Genomic DNA, 15,028 nt, shown 5'->3' with positions numbered 1-15,028 from the left:
TCAGATTTAGCTTCCAGCATGATATTAAAAGGTGTGAGGCTTTATTAACATGTACACCTACCCCAACCCTAAACCTACCCTTACAGTAGGATAAATACAGTGTTGGTAGCATAATCTGATAGGTAGCATTATTCGTCAAAACACCGGCAATCCACAGTCCGAAGTTGATGTATTTCCTCAGCGACCAGCATGGATCAGCTCCAGGCATGACGAAGCGGATATCGTCATCTTTTGGAAGGCCAAACAAAGTAGTTTCACTTTCACAAAGAAACAGCACCTCCACGACGTGGTGGTGGCGGCAACAACAATACAACAGCCAGAATCAAAGTTAAGCCTCCCTTCTATGCATGAACATCTGGGCGGCGTTATGCAAATCTTCCCACACAGTGACGTAGACATGTGGGGGCGTTTTTGAACGAGGCATTTTATGAGGGCATGGTTGACTCTTAACTTTTATAAAAAATATCTTTTTGGATTTGAGACTTTAGTCTTTGCATCTTTACAGATCTTCTTTATGTACCAAGAGCTTGTAAAACTCCAAAGAGAAAGGAAAAATTGAAATCGCATTATATGACCCCCTTTAAAGAGGTTATCGCGACTAAATAGTGTAAAAAAGAAAATAAATAAAAAAGAAAATAAAACAATGAAAAAAACCCCCCCTACTTTCTCTCTTGTCTATGTGCGTTCATAAATTGTATTAATTTGTAAGTGTCATATTTGTCATATTTTAGTTATATAACTAATAACAATGCCAGTTAGAATCCGAGCCAAACACACCAATGAGAAGTTTAATACCACAGAAAAAAAAATAAAATTTGCCTTTTTCGAAGCTGCTGTATATAAAACACACAACGTGGCTGAATTTGCAAAAAGAAGAAGAAGAAGAAGAAGAAGAAGAAGAAAAAGAAGAAGAAGAAGAAGAAGAAGAAGAAGAAGAACCCCATTAGGAATTTTCTCTCGCGTTCTGAGGGCTTTCAGGACTCCTCCTGCTTTCCGTAGTGAGACTGAAGGGGGCGGGACCGGCATGGCGGCCAAGGTGAGTTACACTTGCAACTGAGTTAGTTCAAGTGATCGTGTGTATTATTTTATAACATGTGCATTCTGCAGACTAGTTTGACACGTCTTGACAATCATCATTTTTCATTATTTGCATGATGAAGCTGTTAATCAGAGCGTGAGCACGGTGTTTGTTAAACCAGAGCGGAGAACATGCTGCTCCTAAACTCACACACTAATGATCTCTCACTTGCTGTGTCTTAAAACATAATCTGCTGCCTAAACAGCTGTCTCGTGACAGGCAGCTGACTCGGTTTTGAGAGACGACATTCTGTCTGTCACTCAGAAGACTCGAGATTGTAACTTAGAAAGACTAAAATTGATAGTTAGGGGAACTAAAAAACATAATCCGCTTAATGATAAATCAAATAAAACAAACACAAAAAAGCTCAGCCAGGCCAAAGATGATAGTTAGGGGCAAAAACTTGGTGTATGCTTGGAACTCAGCAAGTGAAGCCCATTTTTAATAACCGATTTTTAGCACGTTCCGTTTCTGCAGAAGCTTGATGACGTAGTTATTTAAATCTTCTAGTAGCTGATGTGTATAATAACCAACAAAACTACAGAGGGTCACTGAAAACTACACAACACCTATAAAAATGTTTTGTATATGAACCATGGTAGTACCATTTAAATATTGTGGTATATGAATATGCAATTATCTAGCACCATGGTATTATGATCAACAAAAGTCAGTCTGTATTATTAAACTGTTGTGTTGATCCTCAGATTCTGAAGTATGCAGCGCTTCCTGCTGCTGCTGTAACAGTGGGTCTGGGCTCATTCAGAATTGATTACATAAATGAGAAAATAAATGAGGAGCTGATATCTCCAAGAGAGGTAAGAACATCATATTTGGAATGGTATATATACCATACTGTGAGTTCTGTTTTTGTAGTATGTGTGTGGTGTGCAATATGTTAATTTCCTGTATGCATGGAATACCTGAGTGACCTAACTTACATTTACCAAAATATGTGAACAACAGTGTACCATACCATTGTTTGAAATGATATAGAAAGTGCAAGTCAATTTATACTTCAATTCAAAAGTGTGGGGCCTGTAATTTATCAGGGATGCATTAAATAGATCAAAAGTGACAGTGAAGACATTGTTACAAAAAAATAGTTTCTTAATAAATGCCATTCTTTTGAATTTTATATTAATCAAAGAATCCTGAAAAATGCATCACCGTTTATACAAATTATAAAGCGGCTCAACTGTTTTCATCATTGATAATAATAAGAAATGTTACTTGAGCAGCAGATCAACATATTAGAAATAATTTCAGAAGAATTATGTGACACAGAAGACTGGAATATTGGCTGCTGAAAAAAAAGTGTTCACACTTTGCATTCAACAGGAATAAATTACATTTTAAAAATATGTTCAAATTGAAAAAAAAGTGATTTTAAATGGTAAATTGTAATAATTTTTCACAGTATTGCTGTTTTTACTGTACTTGTGAAAATTCTTACTGAGCCCAAACTTTTGAATGGTAGTGTATGTGAAGTAATACATGTTAAATATATCACCATGACCTCTCTCTCTCTCTTTTCTGTCTCTGTCTAGTTGTCTATCTACTCCCCAGATGGACCTGCTGTGCAGTTTGTGGAGGAGCAGCCTGGTGTAGTGCAGACAGGGCTGGGGGCCGTGAGGGTGGGCTTGCAGCCGTACGTCAGAGCCGTGCAGGTGTGTTCAGTCACACTGTGATAATGAATTAATTTGTCATTGTTAGATGGTTGAAGAAGTTTGTTTATGAAAGATTATCTGTTGTTGTTTTTACAGAGCACCTTCAATTCAGTCAAAGTTGGAGTGATATCTGTTTACCATGCAGGGCAAGGTAAGCCTGATGTGTGCAAGTGAGTGAGCGAAATAGTGGGAGGAAATGATTGTAAACCTAACTTTCTCTGGTTTTAGACACATATCACTTCCTTCGAGATCCACCCCAAGGCTTCCTGCCTAAAGTGGGTGTCATTGGTGTGTCCGGATTGGGTGGCCTGATTCTGGCACGCAAGGGTAAGCTGAGCATGTGATTACTTTGAGCTGTTTACTGTTTAAAGTGATTAGGAAGCTACATCTGTGTGAATGTGTGCTTTTGCCCAGGCTCTCGTTTAAAGAGGATTGTCGTTCCTCTTGGTCTGGCTACCGCTGGCACTGCAGTATGTTACCCCACACAGACTGTGGGAGTCCTGAAGGTATATTCTGTCTCTCTCTCTCTCTCTCGAAAACGAACAAACGAGCAAAAAAATAAAAATAAACTATATAGTTGATGTTAATTTCTCCCAAACCTAGGAAATCATTTCTTACATTCTTTCAAATATATTTGTTTTTTTTCTTTTTCTTTTCTCCATAGATTACTGGTAAAAAGGTGTATGCTGTCAGTTCATTTGTTGCTTCAATATTTAAATCCAAACCAAAGGAAGATGTCATCATGCCTGCTGTTAGTGTAAAGGTAATCTACAAAGTTGCATATTAAAACCAAGTTATATTGGTTTTTATGGTTAAGCATCTGCTTAATGGAAGTGTAAATGTAAATATAAGGAGCTTAAAGTCAGCTTGAAATGAAAATTCACCCGATCTAATTTCTAAATGCATGTTATTGATAATATTGTGAACAATTAATCCATGCATGTTTATTTTTGTACATTTTTTTTATAACATGATCTTTGTGTAATCTGCAGATTTCCTTCTGGTTATGTATGACAGATTTGTCCAATCGTTTAGTCTGCTTAAACCCTGCCCCTTTTTCACCATTAACCCAAACTCTCATTCAGATCTGCCATCCAATCAACATCTGATGCATAAAACCAAGTCCTTGCCCTACATCTTTTCTTTTTTCAATAATTCGTTTGGCTCACGTCATGTTGATGTACATGACAACACAGATGAAGACATCTGTTGCTGCTTGCATTTTATGGCAACTTTAAAAATAACACACCAGTTTTATGCTTTATAAGTGTGGCCAATGAGCTGTCAAAATAATTTGACATTTATTTTACTCCGTTTGTCCACTTGTAGAATTATTTTTAAAATATTTTTATATATTGCAATGTTATTTATATTTTTATGTTTAATATATATACAGTCTGCTGCCACGGATACAAGCTCAGATATAGAATCACCCGCCAAACTACTTTCTGAACTGCCACCCGAGTCTGGGCGGGCCACTGCGGTTCCAGATGAGGATGTTACACCAATACCACAAGTCGTCCCATCAGTGGATTTAGCCCCAGTAGCTGATGTTGTTTTAGAAGATGCTGTAAAACCTCCTCCTGTTGTTGATGTAGCATCTGGAATTACTGCCCCACCATCTAAACCTGAATCTCGCCTTGCAACTGTGCTTGAAACTGCTGTAGTTCCAGAAACTACCCCTGAGCCTGTCCTAGATGCAGAATCCATCACTGAACCCACCCCTGCTCCTGAGCCAACACCTTCAGCTGAAACGGATTTTACTTCTGTTGTGGAGTCTGAAAAAGTTCCTGCACCTACAGAGGCCACGCCCTCAACTACGCCTACAGTAGAGGAAACCACACCCCCTGAAGATGCCAACCCAACCACAGTAGATGAGGAACCTGCTTCTGTTGCCCCTCCCCCTGCTGAAGAAGCCATTCCTCTGACACCTCCCCCAGCTGAAGAGGCCCCACCTTCATCTGAACCTACTGCCACTGAGCCAGCCACAGGTGAGGAAACATATTTAGTTATGAAGTAAGTTTGGTTTTTATTTAGCATTTTCGCCTCCAACTAGTCTAATGCAACTATCCCAATTCCTTCGGATCAATTTAATTTTTTTCAGCTTTTTTTTTCTTTTCTAACTACCTGACAAAGACAGGAATGCTTAATTAGGACAAAAATATGCAAATTAAGTGTCATTTATTCTGTATATATTTAATTTTATATATTAATGTTTATTCTATCATTCTCCAGCTGCCTTTCTGTGTGAATGATACGCTCACTAAGGCTGCATTTATTTGATCAAAAACCGTCTAAAATATAAAAATTCTATTACAATTTAAAATAACCGTTTTCTATTTCAGCAGCCATTACTCCAGTCTTCAGTGTCACATGTTCCTTCAGAAATCATTTTAATATGCTAATTTGGTGCTCAAGAAACATTTCTTATTATGTCAAAATTTTCAGGATTCTTTGATAAATAGTATTTTTAAAAGAACAGCATTTATTTTGAACAGAAATCTTTTGCAGCAGTGTAAATACTTACTGCCAGTTTTGGTCAATGTAATGCAGTCCTTGCTAAATAAAAGCATTAATTTCTTAAAAAAAAAAACCTTACTGATTCCAAACCTTTTAACGGTTATGTGTTATGATCAATACAAGTTTACTTCCACCATGTTTCTTTAATTATGACAATGTGGTGGCGTTCATATGCATCTTCATGTTTATGTTGTAAAAACAATAATTCTTACATGACTTAGCAGCATGAGCACGTCTCTTCTCTACATTCTAAAACCCACCGGCTCTTTCCATTCCAGTGAAGTCACGTTTTGTTGCTGACTCGTCTCTGCTTGACCACGGCCAGTCTAATCCAGAGGACGCAGACATGTACAGCACACGCAGCTGAATGAGAAAAATGGAGGATATGATGAGATGTTTAATGTGCCATGATTCCAGCAGTTTGATTGTTCTGTGATTAGGATATTCATGTTTTACCAATGATGTGGAAGAAGGTAATGTTACGCTTTTCTTTTTGTGCTGCCTCAAACTTATGAGAAGTTTCTTACCTCAGCAGGGATATCAAACACACACACACAAGGCCACATTTCTTTAACACACATTATCTACATTTTGTTGACGCTATGGAGAAACACCCAGGGTAACAGTATTTTAATAAAAAGCCTGTGGTCCCTTAGTTTAATCTCTAGATTTATTTCTGACCTCAATTCCTGTAGCATTAGGAATTTTGTGCTTATTTTATACTTTGAAAAAAATTACATCAAAAACTGGACCACACAAAAAACTTTTTTATATGATCAAAAATATTTGATGTATACTGTACATGTATTTTCTAAAATACATTTTACAGGGGTGAAGAGTAAATATATCAAGCCTTATCTACACAGTAGTTACCATTTTTGACCCATTTTAAAATATTAGTTCACACTGCATCTTTAGTTTGGATATGTTTCAAATGCGACTGGTTGTCCAGCACCATTTTGGACAGTATCTCTCAAAGGTACTAATGGGTTTTTGTTAAAAGGTTTAATTTATGCAATCTTTACATGAATCTTTGTTGCCTGTGGAATAGAAAAACATGAGATGAAAATAAAGGTATTTAAAAATGTTTTTGGGTTTGAGTTTATTTTTCTAAAATGTTTCCTGAAATTACAAACAACAGGTTAGAAACTTATATTATTAATACAAATACAAAACAACTTTCTAGCCCATTTACACATACAAAATCAGGTTTCCAGTCCCCTAAAACAACTGAACTCGGATCAGAACACACTGATATCAATCCCAGCATGTTTGTCATCTGACTTGCACAGGGCTTTTTTCTATGCATGATTATTTTCATGATGTGTGGTGTCTCATTGAGTGCCATCAGGCTGGCAGATGTCTGTTGTCCCGTAGAGTTTGGAGCAGATCATTTCTACCCTGCGTTCTCCAAGCAGACAGAGATCAACAATACACACCACACGCTCTGACTCGAGCTGTGGGGCAGAACTCATCAGTGACCCTGGAGAAAACACACACACTTTAGTGCTACCGAGATGGAGAATGTGAACAGAACAGAGTAGAACACACACACATACACACCTGGTGTGGGGCAGCTACCATCTGGCTGAACACACAGTCGTCCTGTTGATATGCAGGACAGCAGTGAGTTGTCATGCTGAGTGTGCGGCACTCCAGCAGCTCTGGGGTCATCAGGGGAGACAACAGGCACAAACAGAACATCTACTGCAGCCGTTTGATTCAGCCCTGAGAGAAGAAGAGAAGGCCAGTTATTACCTGAAGCTATAGCTCCATTCCACAACACGGTGAGCTGCATGTGCTGCTCTTACCGAGAATTGTGAGTGTGAAGTAACCGGTGCAGGCCACAGGTGTGTGTGTGTGTGAGGTGAGATCGGGTGTCCATCTGGCTGGGCTCAGGTTCAGGTGATGTAGTAGAACTTCTCTGTCATCAAAGTGGAATTTTTCGGGAACGCTTTCCTGATCGAGTCTACCACAGCAAAAGTGATCGGTCACTTGCTGTTTCACTGACGGCCAGACTCTGCTCTCCCATAATGCAGTGGGGGGGCTGGCAGCTTGCTGGACGTCTGGGACTTGTAATGTCTGGACAATCTCTTTAGAGAAAAAATAATAATTATACTCACCATAACTGCAGTTATTTGATCAACATACAGTAACATTTTAATATCAATTTTAAAGAACTCTCTTCATTTTAAAGTATTTTAAAAATAATTTATGTCTTTATGTCCCCATGTTACTTTATTATATAAATACATGCGTCAGTGATGTTTAGAGGGTACAATACCTTTTCCTACAGGTGACTGTCTAACTGATGTGTGTTCGCCTTCAACCTCAGATTCCTCTGACTCTAACTCCCCTTCATCCCGTCGCTCTTCTCCCTCCTCTTCATGAGAGGTAAGGCCCGCCTGCCTGAGGGACCAATCAGAAGGGAGATTTAAAGAAATCTGGCAAGCAGTCAATTTGTTCAGAATAAAATGTTAGTACCTCAGTTTAAAAAAAAAAAAAAAAAAAAAAAAATTACATTATGCATTTCTTATAGCGGTGTATAGGGCAAGGCACTGAAATTTAAATTAAAAGTACATTATTTTAGAAATTTAAATGTATATGAAATACAGTATACAAGTTTTAAGTTTTCAACTGCAGAATGAATATACATCAAATTATATTTCTGTCAATCTCTCCTATTTGAATCTCAGTAATAGCTCGATGGAACTTAAAAATAAAACAGGCAGGTTTTCAAATTAAAATACACAACATTTAAGAGGAAAAAATATAGATGTTCTATTATTACTAGTATGCCGAATTATACAAAAAATCTGAAATTTTGTCTAATTCATGAATAGTCTGAAGTGAGTCTAAGTGTAATGTGATTACCTGTTGGACTGCATTTTGGATCTGGTGAAATACTGCCGATGCACTCCTCTGAATAAAGAGGGAAAATATTTGTGACACAATAATGAAATCAAAAACATTTTATACTAAGTATAAAATGCACAATATTCATTTAAACTCATTTACACACCTGCCGATGGTTAGTAAATCAGCCATAAATGCCTTACCTGCCAAGAAACATTCTTTTGCCCTGTTTTTATTGACACATACATTTTTGCCCTTTTGACTGGAATTATTTGGCTTTAGAATTTTCCTTAAATAATTAAACCGCTTTTCAAAATTTTGAGGTCATTTATAATTAAAAGATTCCTATTTCAAATAGATTTGACCTTTCTATTCATCAAAGAATCCTGAAAAAAAAAATGTATCATGGTTGTATCAAGTGTTTCAACACTGATAATAAAAAAAGTGTTTTCTTGAGCACCAAATATGCTTATTATAGGTAGGTAATTTATAATGAACAATATCATCATGGATTTGATACACAAATCCAATGGCCACTGGTGAAGAATGCCTTACCTTGAGCCTGTCTGCACTCTCCTGCGTTTGGGTGAGACTGTAATGTCAGAATCAGGTGAGGTTGAATCCATTTCTCTCTGTGTCAGAGTCATCTCCTCTACTGTGGAGGGAGGATTGGCAGCTCCAGTGTCACGGACTACTCGTACGGAGACGCCCTCCTGCAGTAATGACATCACACTGTTGCTATTTTTGTGAGTATATTTTCAGAAATGTACAGGGAAATAAAATACTATGCTTAGGATGGCTGCTTCAACTTGACTGAGTTGTACAGACCTGTAGTTCACTGAGAGGTGTTTCAGGTCGTGGTGGCCATGTGTGGTACTGCACCGCAGCCACGTAACCCTGGACAGCCACTCTCCTGTGCTCCCTGTACTGCAAACTCTCCAGCTCCCCCTTCAGATCAGCCACTGCTGTAATTGGCTCATCTACAACACAGGAATTCATGTGTTTAGTGCAGGGCTCCACAAATCTTGCCCTGGAGGGCCAATGCCCTGCAGAGTTTAGCTGCAACCCTATTCAAACACACCTGAACAAGCTCATCGAGGTCTTCAGGATCCCTGGAATATCAGAGGTAGGTGAGTTTGATCAAGGTTTAAGCTAAACTCTGCAAGGCAGTGGCCCTCCAGGACCGGATTTGAGGAACCCTGGGTTAGTGTTTAGAGGATTGTCATGATTTACTCACCCTCATGTTGTTTCAAACCTGTATAAATTTTTGTCTTTACAAAAGAAGATATTTTGAAGAATGTAGGTAACCGAACCTTGCTGGTAGCCATTGAATTCCATAGTAATTTTTTCATACTATGGAAGTCAATGACTACCCAACTGTTTCGTTACCAAAATATCTTCTATATTCCACTAAAGAAAGATATTCATACAGGCTTAGAACAAGTTGAGGGTGAGTAAATGATGACAGAATTTTTGGGTGAACTATCCCTTTAACATTAAATATAATCTTAGAAAAATTCTGGAGTCTTCTGAACACTGAAAATCAAAAAAATCAAGACTGTGTGTGATGATCTCAGTCGCAATACTGTTTAAAATTAAAGGGATACTCCACCCCAAAATGAAAATGTTGTCATTAATCACTTACCCCCATGTCGTTCCAAACCCATAAAAACTTTGTTCGTCTTCGGAGCACAATTTAAGATATTTTGGATGAAAACCGTGAGGCCTGTGACTGTCTCAAAGACCACCGTCTGTGTATGAATGAGTGAGTGAATGGGTGAATGTGAGGCAACTTGTAAAGCGCTTTGGATGGCCATGGGTCTGTTGAAAGCGCTATATGAATGCAGTCCATTTACCATTTACTAAGTAAAATACACTGTCAAGGTCCAGAAAAGTATGAAAGAGATCATCAGAATAGTCCATCTGCCATCAGTGGGTCAACCGTAACATTATGAAGCGACATGAATACTTTTTGTAAGCGAAGAAAACAAAAACAACGACTTTATTCAACAATTCCTTTGTCAACAGTCTCCTCTGTGTCTCTGCTGCGTATGCTCTTCTGTATCAGCCACACCACTAGGATACGCTGTTTCTACGTGTATTTAGCTTTGATTTGAAAGAAAACAAGTGTATCCTTGTGGCGCGGCTGATACAGAAGAGCATACACAGCATACAGTGATATGGAGAGACACAGAGGAGACTGCTGACAAAGGAATTGGTGAATAAAGTCGTTATTTTTGTTTTCATCGTGTACAAAAGTATTTTCGTCGCTTCATAATGTTACAGTTGAACCACTGATGGCAGATGGACAAATCTGATGATGTCTTTCATACTTTTCTGGACCTTGACATTGTAACTTACTTGGCAGTCTATGGGACAGTCACAGGTCTCCCGGTTTTCATCCAAAATATCTTAAATTGTGTTCCGAAGATAAACAAAGCTTTTATGGGTTTGGAACGACATGGGGGTAAGTGATTAATGACAAAATTTTCATTTTGGGGTGGAGTATCCCTTTATGGAGGCTTAATCTTACTGTTGCTGTTGGTGGTTGGTGTGAAGGTGGGTGGCGCAGGAGGGTAGCAGTAATGTCCTCCAACCGCAGTCCTCCGCAGCATAACACTGTCTTTCAGTGTCTTCGTCCACTGAATGAATGCTTTAACTTTTGGCTCATTGACATAGGGTTGCTTTTTATGACAGCCTGTGAAAGCACACAGACAAACAAACAAATAAATAAAGCTGAGTCGATTGTGGTTATTTATGACCTCACTGACTGATTGAATGATCTGGCTGAAATCTACCTGTGATGAAGAGCTGTGTTTCTGTGCTACTGGTCAGATACACAGAACAGCCCGTCTGACATACTCTCATCTGAGTGCACACCAGATACGTCACTGCAGAGGAAGAGAGAATCAAATAAGGTCATATAGCATAAGAGGAATACAGTGAATGTGTACATGGACTGATGTTTACTTGGGCAGATGTTGTTGAAGATCTCTGGCTGGGATGAGGAGAAGATCTCCAGGATAAAGGGAGAGTCAGTTGTCCCATCCACTGCATGTACCCAACGATATGCCCAGAACTTTTCAGGTCCTGATACACACGCGCACACACACACACACACACACACACACACACACACACACACACACACACACACACACACACACACACACACACACACACATGCAGACGTTATATGGCTTTGACCAATTCCCAACCCTACGTATAAATAGTAATAATGCAGCTTATTACTGACAACCTGCTGTTTAAAAAAAGGCTATACCTGTCTTTTCCTTGCTCCTAATTCGCTCAACCCGGCCTACGTATGTCACTAGACCAATGATGTCACAGGCTTGGTTATTATTCATCGAGTCCACCTCTGACCTGATCACAGGGAGCGGTTTAGAAAATTGTTGTTTGGCTTCATGACAAACAAACATGCATTGTAAACAAGACAAATACATTAACATAAAGGTATTACAAATATAACCATGCAATTAAAAAGGCAATAAAATAAGACATTAGTTTTTAGCTATGCTTTGCATTTTTGCATTTGACACACACTGAATTACGATACCATTCAAATGTTCAGGATCAGTAAGATTTTGTTTTTGCAAAGTTTTTGAAAGAAGTCTCTTATGCTCACCATGGCTGCATTTATTTGATCAAAAACAAACAAACAAACAAACAAACAAAAAAAAACCAGTAAAAACAATATTGTGGAATATTATAACAATTTAACTATTTTCTGTTTTTAACATATTTTAATATGCCTAAATGTAATTAACTCCTGTGATGGCAAAGCTGAATTTTCCGCAGCTATTACTCCAGTTTTCAATGTCACATAATCTTTCACAAATCATACTAAAATCACTCTGCTTAATATTTTAGTGGAAACTGTAATATTTTTTTTCAGGATTCTTTGATGAATAGAAAGTTCCAAAGAACAGCATTTATATGCAATACAAATCTTTTGTTATATTATCTGGTCTTTACGATCACATTTTGAACAAATTAATGTATGCTTGGTGAAAAAAGTTTTTTTTTTTTTTCTCACACGCACACAAAAAAAATGACTGAACCCGAACTTTTGAACACCAGTAGCAAGTAATTCTTCCGTGTGTTTGGCCATACTGCCACCTGAGTATAATAACTCAAAATGTGAGAGCAGAATGCCCTGAAATTTTTAATAAATCTGTGTACCTTGTTGCAAAGTTGTAAGGGACATCAGGCAGACTCCACTGAGGCTGAACACTTTTCGGTGGAATCACTGTCACTACAGAAGCAGGACTTCGAGGATTCAGGCTGATCTCTATAACCCACAGAACAACCATAAACAAAGAGCTGAAATAATTCCACTTTTTTGGGAAATGGTCCAATATTGAACCTGTACAAAACAAACCTAGCTGAAATTGCAGCATAAGAAATCTAGCATTGGAAAAGCTCTGGAGTCCATACCAATGGAGCGGAAAGTCATAAGAGAGAGCGTGCGGATATGTGGTCTAGACCGGTTCTGATAACTGTGTTTCAGCGAGTACTGCTGCAGATATAGAACCGAGCCAACTGTCAGTCTGTTGAACCATTCAGGACAAAGATCATTCCATACAACCATGGACATGACGCCACTCTGATCAGCCACCTCACAGTACACCTGAAAGAGTGAAAGAGAGATGAAAGAAGAAGAAAAAAGAGATCATAGTCCTGAAATAATCATGCACTGACATAATGAATTGCTGCAGACAAAATGATTCTTTCTTGTTGACTCACCTGAAATGGGAAGTCAATGTTTTGTCCTGGTTTCCCATAGTACCGTATCCTGGACCTGTGCAGAATTCGGACCAGCAGAGGGAGAGGCCGTCTGGAGCTGTGAAAGAACGCTTCCAGATCCTCTAGAAGAGTGATTCTAGACACTGATACACAGAAACACAACAACATTAACAGTGTATAAAAGAAGAGAACACTCCTATTACACAGCACATTATGTGCAGCTGTGTTAAAATAAAAAATGAATGTAAATGATCTCATTCCATGTTCCCATTTCTTTCACATAAATTATTTTTGTTGACTACATTTCTAAAACTTACTTATTCAACCCTTTAAAAAAATAGTTCCTGATATTTAAAAAAGTATTTATATATAAATATTATAAGTTTATTATTAACAACAAGTCAACATTTTGGTGCTTAACTAACATTAAAAATAAGTGTCTACTTTAAAATGTTTCAAATTGTAAAAATAAAATGTACTTTTTTTTTTTGTTTTTGTGAATTCAATTTAAAAGAAATATTTACGTAAAAATGAAATAACTTATTATGACCTGTACTTATTAAAATATAAATAAAGAATAAGTGATCATACTAAATTTTATTAAATTAAAAAATGATTGCTGACAAATGGGCAAAGTCTAATGGTTTGAAGGATAGTGGCAACGATAGGTAAAGAATTCAAATGAATTCGGTTTTGGTGGCTGCACTGTGAACCTTAAAGTTTTTTAGACTTTCTGAAAAGAACATGATCTCATACCATCAATAACCACGTCTGGCGGTGGGCTATAAGGAATCCACACGCTTCCATAAGGATCGTCATTTATCCACAGGGGTAAATAATACTTTCTGCTCAGCTGCAGAGGTCCATCGGAACGGGTCACATGGTCCTGACACCACTCCGGGATACTCCCCACGTCTTTCATGGACAGAAACCTCTCCGGGAGCTCCACGACGCTGTGGATGCTGTCTATCCTAACGTAACTGTGACTGAGCCTCGTCTCATCGTGGACTATTGACAGCTGGGACACCAGGACCCCGGCACCGCAGCGCAGCGAGCTCGTCCGGACCCACTGGCTCAGATTGTCCGCCAGCTGACACTTTATCCGCCATCGGCCGTCCGTGACCGTCAGGTCGTAGCTGTAGCTCTCAGCGGCTGGATGCTGTACGCTCAAGTACCGGTCCAGAGCGATGACAGCCAGGCACAGCGGGCTGGAGAGGGTCAGCGAGAGAGTGTGCGCGGACCGCAGCTGCTCAAACACCGCCCGAAGAGCAGAACCGGAGCCGCTGTCACTCTGATCAGCTGGACCTGCCATCACTGAAACCAGAGATTTGAACGTCCAGATCCAGACTCAAACCCGGACATGACACGAACCAGATCCGAGATAATGACGTTTAAGTTTATGAGAGTGACTGTTTATTGGAGATAGACTGGCTGAGATTACTCACTTTGTTTGCTTATATGAAATATACACGGTATTATTTATTTACATTTTGAAATCATATACGTTTATGCGATTTTATTGCTCATGAAGTCACCTCGAGCCTCATGGAATGTAAACAAACTCCAAGCGCGCGCCGAGTTCGTGTTTCTTCTTCCCCAGCAACAAAACATCAAAAACAAGCCGCACCACCACCTACAGGCACGGAGGAATCAACAGCGACACCTTAGTTCAATCGCACCCACCTTTGGTCATATTTTGACGCACATTAAAAACAGCGGGCACAATTGAAAATGTGTGTTTATGGTCCCAAAGTGTATTACGCTAGAAAAATATCTTGTTCTAAATTGTGGGAGTAACACAATTTCAGAAGAAAATTTGGGAAACAATTTGAACCCAAATGTGTCTTTTCCTTTTTTTTGATTTATATACATATTTTCAAATGTAGAGCTGCTTAACATGCTGAAAGAAAAAAGGTGAGAGGCCATGGCTGTTTCTTCAGAAATGGGTCAGATTTGAGATGTAAAATATATCTAATTTAATTTTTATTTTATTTTATGTAACATCTATATAGAAAATATATTGTATATAACTAATTTGGTTCAATAAAAATTTTGTTTAAAATATTGTGGATTAAAAAGTAATTAAGAGTCGGTATAACATCCAAATTGTTTCAGAATGTAAAACTTTTTTTTATTA

The 15,028-nt window shown here is 38.4% G+C and overlaps 2 protein-coding genes across 2 annotated transcripts; one reads left to right on the top strand and one right to left on the bottom strand.

The window, feature by feature from the left end:
* The first annotated feature begins 910 nt into the window (after positions 1 to 910).
* Positions 911 to 6,357, top strand: apool (apolipoprotein O-like). The gene is made up of 9 exons (XM_042754027.1): positions 911 to 1,036; positions 1,786 to 1,896; positions 2,629 to 2,748; positions 2,845 to 2,899; positions 2,977 to 3,075; positions 3,163 to 3,254; positions 3,413 to 3,511; positions 4,145 to 4,739; positions 5,547 to 6,357. The coding sequence occupies exons 1-9, from the start codon at positions 1,025 to 1,027 to the stop codon at positions 5,633 to 5,635; spliced, it is 1,272 nt and encodes a 423-aa protein (XP_042609961.1). The 5' UTR covers positions 911 to 1,024; the 3' UTR covers positions 5,636 to 6,357.
* radx (RPA1 related single stranded DNA binding protein) lies at positions 6,354 to 14,481 on the bottom strand. The gene is made up of 15 exons (XM_042754026.1): positions 13,648 to 14,481; positions 12,892 to 13,034; positions 12,583 to 12,775; positions 12,328 to 12,436; positions 11,408 to 11,508; positions 11,095 to 11,214; positions 10,923 to 11,015; positions 10,658 to 10,822; positions 8,953 to 9,104; positions 8,680 to 8,837; positions 8,143 to 8,190; positions 7,553 to 7,677; positions 7,080 to 7,361; positions 6,832 to 6,996; positions 6,354 to 6,751 (listed from the first exon to the last, which is right to left on the bottom strand). Exons 1-15 carry the CDS (start codon positions 14,201 to 14,203, stop codon positions 6,603 to 6,605), a joined length of 2,559 nt encoding a protein of 852 aa, XP_042609960.1. The 5' UTR covers positions 14,204 to 14,481; the 3' UTR covers positions 6,354 to 6,602.
* Between the last annotated feature and the right edge of the window lie 547 nt (positions 14,482 to 15,028).

Source organism: Cyprinus carpio, chromosome A5 (assembly GCF_018340385.1).
Source record: "Cyprinus carpio isolate SPL01 chromosome A5, ASM1834038v1, whole genome shotgun sequence".
Taxonomy (NCBI): domain Eukaryota; kingdom Metazoa; phylum Chordata; class Actinopteri; order Cypriniformes; family Cyprinidae; genus Cyprinus; species Cyprinus carpio.
This window is presented reverse-complemented; position numbering and strand designations above follow the sequence as displayed.